At 48.6% G+C, this 5,727-nt stretch overlaps 1 protein-coding gene across 1 annotated transcript; it reads right to left on the bottom strand.

The window, feature by feature from the left end:
• Positions 1-4,928: 4,928 nt before the first annotated feature.
• On the bottom strand, positions 4,929-5,396 carry LOC128780272 (keratin-associated protein 13-1-like). Its single transcript, XM_053919003.1, has one exon. It carries the CDS (start codon positions 5,364-5,366, stop codon positions 4,929-4,931), a length of 438 nt encoding a protein of 145 aa, XP_053774978.1. The 5' UTR covers positions 5,367-5,396.
• Between the last annotated feature and the right edge of the window lie 331 nt (positions 5,397-5,727).

Below are 5,727 nucleotides of genomic sequence, written 5' to 3'. Positions count from 1 at the left end.
TGCAGTGACTCTGTACACACGGGTGCAGAGGCTGCCCAGCAGCGCCTGGCCTGCGGGAGGCAGGGACTGTGGCCTCCACGTGACCCAGCGCCGAGCCACACAGCTGCCCTAGGAAAATCTGTACTCAGGCACCAGACATGAAGTTTTCGCCCACATGTGAGCTCGCCTTACACATTATGTCATGTTCCTGTCGTCGGCGTTTCTAGTCTGTGCACCAACCTCCTGCCTCCCCTTATCGGTGGAAACGCAGGTCTCCCGTTCTCGGGAAATGCCTCCCACACAGAGAAATGCAAACACGGGCCCCCAGAAAATGACCGCTGTGACTGCGCATGCTCGGTGCCGGCAGCAGCCACTCCGCTCGTCAGACGCACCTGCCCGAGTCCAGTTTCCGAGGCAGATGGCGCTCTACTCCGTCCCCCAAACCCTGACTAGGAAGACGGTGGGCGAGCCCGGAGAACACAGTTGCGGTAATACCATGACCAACACACTGGGGGCGGGTTGAGACATTTATTAGGTCGAAACTCATTTTCCCCTGCTCTTCCTTGGAAACGCAGGAGCGTGTGTTTTAACAACAGTACAGGTGTGAGGACTGGATTTTGGGCCACTCATTAATTTCAGGGTCTGTCCAAGTCGCAGAGGCAAGAAACTGATGGCTTTCGGATGAAACAACCGTGGCTGCCGGCGACAGTGAGAACGACAGTGGCACTGAGTGGACTCGGTCCTCAACACTGGACAGAACTGGACCGTCCACAAGCTGGTCAGTAGAGGCCAGACCCGCAGGACGGTCAGTGACATGAGGACCGGCAGCCCCTGGACGTCCTGTAGGTCGGGCGGCAGGATCCACATCCAGGGCTCAGGACAGGGACCCCATGGACTCTGTAACCCAGGGGTCTGAGACCACCAGACCCAGAGCCCAGGGAGCTGCTGCTGCCGGACCCCCAGCTCAGAGCCCCAGGGAGAGGGGTCTGGCAGGGGCTGCCCAGCGTGGGGACCCTCGGGCTGTAGCAGGACGGCTGGCAGCTGCTGGGCTCCCAGCAGGTGACCTGGCAGCCTGTGCGGAGAGAGGGGCTCCGTGGGCAGCGGCTGGAGGAGCAGAGGTCCCTGCTGGGGAGCAGGGTGCTGGGACGGGAGGAGCCGCGGGAGGAGCCGCAGGAGGAGCCTGGGCAGCGCCGGGCACCTCCAAGGCAGGGGGAAGAGAAGTTTCCAGAGCAGCAGTAGGGGGACATGCTGGTGGAGGCCGAGTTCAGCCGAGTGACAGCGAGCAGAGTCTGAGTTCAATGCCATGGTCTGGACTGGGGTGCTTTATACTCTCAGCTCCGGGTGTGGCCTCCTGCCGGGTGACTGTTTCCACACTCGGAATCTCTCACTCCCGTCTGTGTAATTCCACCGTGCTCTCTTTAATTGCGGGTGAGTAACTCCTCCCGTCTCCTACTGCTGGGTGAATGCATCCCGCTGTCATAGCGCTAGGCCGACGGGCTATTTCAGTGTCAGAAGTGATGTGACTGCAGCCACGAAGGCCTTCTCACCAGGACCCCAAGTGCCTCCCTCTCCTCAGCCCAGACCCAGGGTGCATCCCGGGCAGACGGGCTGGGGCCTTCTCTCTAAGGGCGGGATCAAGTGAAGTCACTCTTTTTAAGTCAGTGGCATTGAAGACACCCTGTTTGTCAGCCGTGATTTCCTTCCCCTAAATTTACTTCACTCCCCAAAGTTGTTTTCCACATATTTCATTACATAATAGATTGCTTCCTAAATTCACTGGGAAGAGGAAAACATAAGATACACTGAGTAAGAAACATGGTGGCGGGAAGCAGATAACTAGTGAGTTCAAGGGTTCTCCATCTGTGCAACTTCAATAAAAAGCTCAGTTTCGACAGGGCTCAGGCTTTTCGCTGGGACCCTGTCTCCTCCGTCATTGCCACTCATGGTGTGTCTGGAGTCCCCTCTCTCTAGACAAGCCCCGCACACAGGGCCTTCTGGACACGTTTGTGTTCAAACCCTTTCACACCATTTTCTCCTTCATTGTAAAACACACCCTACTTATTTAAGATTATTTTTCCACTGTGAAGTATCTAAATATCTTTTCACAGAGCTCTCTATTCCGGCAAACCTGAGCTAAAACGAATCCTGAAGAATTTCCCCCAGTTAGGAGGGCGGTAATCTCCACGGTGATTTGGAACGGCGGGCGGGAAAGCAGGACAAGCACAGGTGACCCCGTCTCAGGGCTCGCCGTGCCCAGCACCGCTGCGATGCTGTGTGCTCCTTGAAGTGCAGGTAGGAGTGAACACTCACACACTGAGCACGGCTGTGAAAATCTCTTACATTGCTCAGAAATTAAAAACTTAGAAAACAACAAATTAAAAGGGTAATTTTATAGCATTAAGCTATCTTAGTACCCCTCCCAAAGCATGAGAGAAGGTAAGAAGGGACATAGAAGACGAATCAAATGGCAACAAAGTAGTAAATATTAGGTAGAAATCTGAATGTATCAAATTTCATAGGACTAAATTTCAGAGAATATCAGACTGTGCTAAAAAAACTATTTTTTTTTTACTTAAAATAGGTTTTCTTAAATATCAGAAAACAGAAAGGGAAAAATAACAGGATATATCAGGCAAAAGAAACAAACCACAAATGCCAGCTCTGCTTTACTGATCTCAAAGTTTGCTGTGTGATAAGAAGTTCATTAGCTGTTGCCCAGCAACCGATCCGGCCTCCTTGCGGCATGGTCCTCGGCACCTCATTATTTACTCAGAGGGGATGCTGGAGCCACGCCCTTCAGGAGAGTAGCCATCACCCACGAATGTCCAGTTCAAGGCACATTAATTTAATTAAGTTAGAATTCAGTTCCTCAATCATATTTGCCACATTTCAAGTGCAAAAACAGATACGCGTGGCTAATGGATACCACGTTTTGGAAAGTGAAGATCAAAATGTTTCCAGCATCACACAAAGTTCTACTAGACAGCGCTTCCTTAGACAGACTGCGTGCATTACTGGCTTGCTAATATAAACTACACTTTCCCTGCTTCCTCCAGAATGCAAGAACGTTAGGAATTATAAGGCCATTTCTCTTTACCCCAATTCACGTATTACTATGTTTCCAGAATTTCTGTATTTTAATTTCATGTACGCTTAAGTATATTTATACATCTCTGTCCCCATGTTTCCACGGGCAGTATTTTCTTAAATTTACCCAATATATGTCACTTTGCTTTGCTGTCAATTCCTTCCTACATCTTCTTGCGATATTCTGGGATCATTTTGCTTATCATTTTGCTTTTGACATTTATTGTAAGTTTGAGTGTTGGCGGCTGGTGACAAATTCATCATTTGATTGTCTAAAAATGTTCCTCATCTGCCCTTCGTTTCTGAAGCAGATACTTACTAGTCAAGTATGCTAATGTCTTCTTTCTGCAGAAATTGAGGACATTTCATTCTTTCTACCTTCATTTCTTTTTCTGTTCAGAAGACAGTTGTCCATCTTATTACTACTTTTTACAACATAACTTGTACTTTGCCCCCTGTGGTTGCTTTAAATTGCTCTTTCCCTTCCTTGCTCATCAGTTTGACTTTATGTGCTTCGGGGTTTACGTCCTTTACACGTCCTTCTTTCACATTTACACGCACGGGGTTTGTAACAGCTCTTAAATTTGTGAACTGATGCTGTTCTTCTATTTGGAACAGTCTCTCTGGGTCTATTACATACGTGCTGATCTCTTGGACGTATTCATGTCTTGACTTGTCAACAGTTGTTACTTTTCACTGAACATCACTGTATTTGTTCACGCAAACACAATCTTGTTTTAGGACTTCAACGGAAATAACGTTAGACCTTTCCATATTCTCTGAAGTCCCACTCAGTATTTTTATGATATTTAAAAATTTTTATTTTAAATATATTCTAGTGAACAATCACTAATTATGCCTCTAGCTATATCTAACAATCTATCCTTTTATTTTCCGAGTACACTTATTATCTTTACTTTAATATGTAAATCTAATATTTTCATTTCCTGAATCGCTTATAGGTGTGTTTGTGCTGCATGAAATATATTTGGGATTTAGTCATTTCTTAACTTCTTGAAGTCTGGTAAAGTTTTCTGGGGAATCAGACTATCTCTATACCTGCATCATCTTTATATTCATCTGTATCTGTAGCTATGTATTCACCTATACTTAATAACCACATTTATAATTTTATCTCTATTCATAGATCTATACATGCGTCCACATTTATATCATGTCTGTGTAAGGATACAATGTAAGGCTCATGTGTCTTTAACTCAGTTTCTCTTTCATGTGTAACCCTGACCATTCACATCCAGCATTACTGTTGCTCCCTGCATTTCTTACGTAACCATCACCTAGTCTGCCACCTGCACCTCCTGGCATGCACATGGGGCCCATGTCTTGTGAAAGAATCATTCTAACTCTTGATTTTGAAATTCATAAAAATCAACATATTCAAACAAGAGTCTTCAACTATCTCTAGTTTGAGTGAGAAAAATATCTGAGGTTCTTCAAAATTAGTTCAAATCCCCAACTTTCTGGGATTTCACAACCTATTTCCAAGTGCATATTATTCTTTTTATAATACCTGTTTCATATCACAATTGAAACCCCAGTAAATAAACAGCTGGCACCAGTAGACAAAGCTGGGTATCAGAACCAAGTGATTTATTAGATTATAATGATTTGACCTTTTATACAATTTGGGGGAAAAACTCCAATAACACTCATCCTGTCTCCAGTGGAGAGCTGATACATTACTTGTGGAATTCTTTAGACGCATTTGGGGCCTGACGGGGGGTCAGACGTGGATACTCAGAGAATAAGGGAGCGACGCATCCCGTAGGAATGCAGATGAAGGAGGCTGTGAGTGCAGGCGTGGACAGTAGGGACAGCGGGATTAGAAATTAATAAGACGATCAGTAGCAGTCGGACCCACAGGCTGGTCTGTAACAGGAAGACTGGCAGCTCCTGGACGTCCTGTAGGACGGGCGGCAGAATCTGGATCCAGGGCTCAGGACAGGGACCCCACGGACTCCGTAGCCCAGGGGTCTGAGGCCACGAAACCCAGAGCTCAGTGAGTAGGGGCATCTGGACCCCCAGCCCAGAGCCCCATGGAGAGGGGTCTGGCAGGGGCTCGGGCTGCAGCAGGACGGCCGGCAGCTGCTGGGCTCCCAGGAGGTGACCTGGCAGCCTCTGCGGAGAGAGGGGCCCCACAGGTAGCAGCTGGAGGAGCAGAGGTCCCTGCTGGGGAGCAGGGTGCTGGGGCGGGAGGAGCCGCAGAAGGAGCCTGGGCAGCGCAGGGAGCTGCCCAGGGAGCGGGAGGAGAAGTTTCCAGAGCAGCAGCTGGGGGACATGCTGGCGGAGGCCGAGTTCAGTGGAGTGACTGCGAGCAGAGTCTGAGTTTGGATGTCACTCTTGGACGGGGGCATTTATATACCCTCAGCACCAGGTGTGGCCCCTTCCGAGATCGTCTTTTCCATATGTGACGTCCCTCATTTGAATACACGTAACTCGGTAATTGTCCTTGTAATGGCTGTTCCCTTGCTCGCTTCACCTTGCACTCATGGGTGAGCTCGTTTTGGTTTTATAGTTGGGTGGCAGTAGGTTGCATTGGGGACACATGCTCTGGCGGTGTGCAATCACCCCGCACCCTGGCCAGGAGAGCCCCTCCCGGTTCCCCGTGCACAGTTCCCCATGCACAGTTCCCCCGTGCAC

Source organism: Desmodus rotundus, chromosome 2 (genome assembly GCF_022682495.2).
Source record: "Desmodus rotundus isolate HL8 chromosome 2, HLdesRot8A.1, whole genome shotgun sequence".
Classification (NCBI taxonomy): domain Eukaryota; kingdom Metazoa; phylum Chordata; class Mammalia; order Chiroptera; family Phyllostomidae; genus Desmodus; species Desmodus rotundus.
The sequence above is the reverse complement of the archived record's forward strand: the minus strand, read 5'-3'. Positions and strand labels throughout refer to the sequence as shown.

Coding starts and splice junctions, on each gene's coding strand:
- LOC128780272 (XM_053919003.1), bottom strand. CDS start 5,366: ATGTCCCCCAGCTGCTGCTCTGGAAACTTCTCCTCCCGCTCCCTGGGC.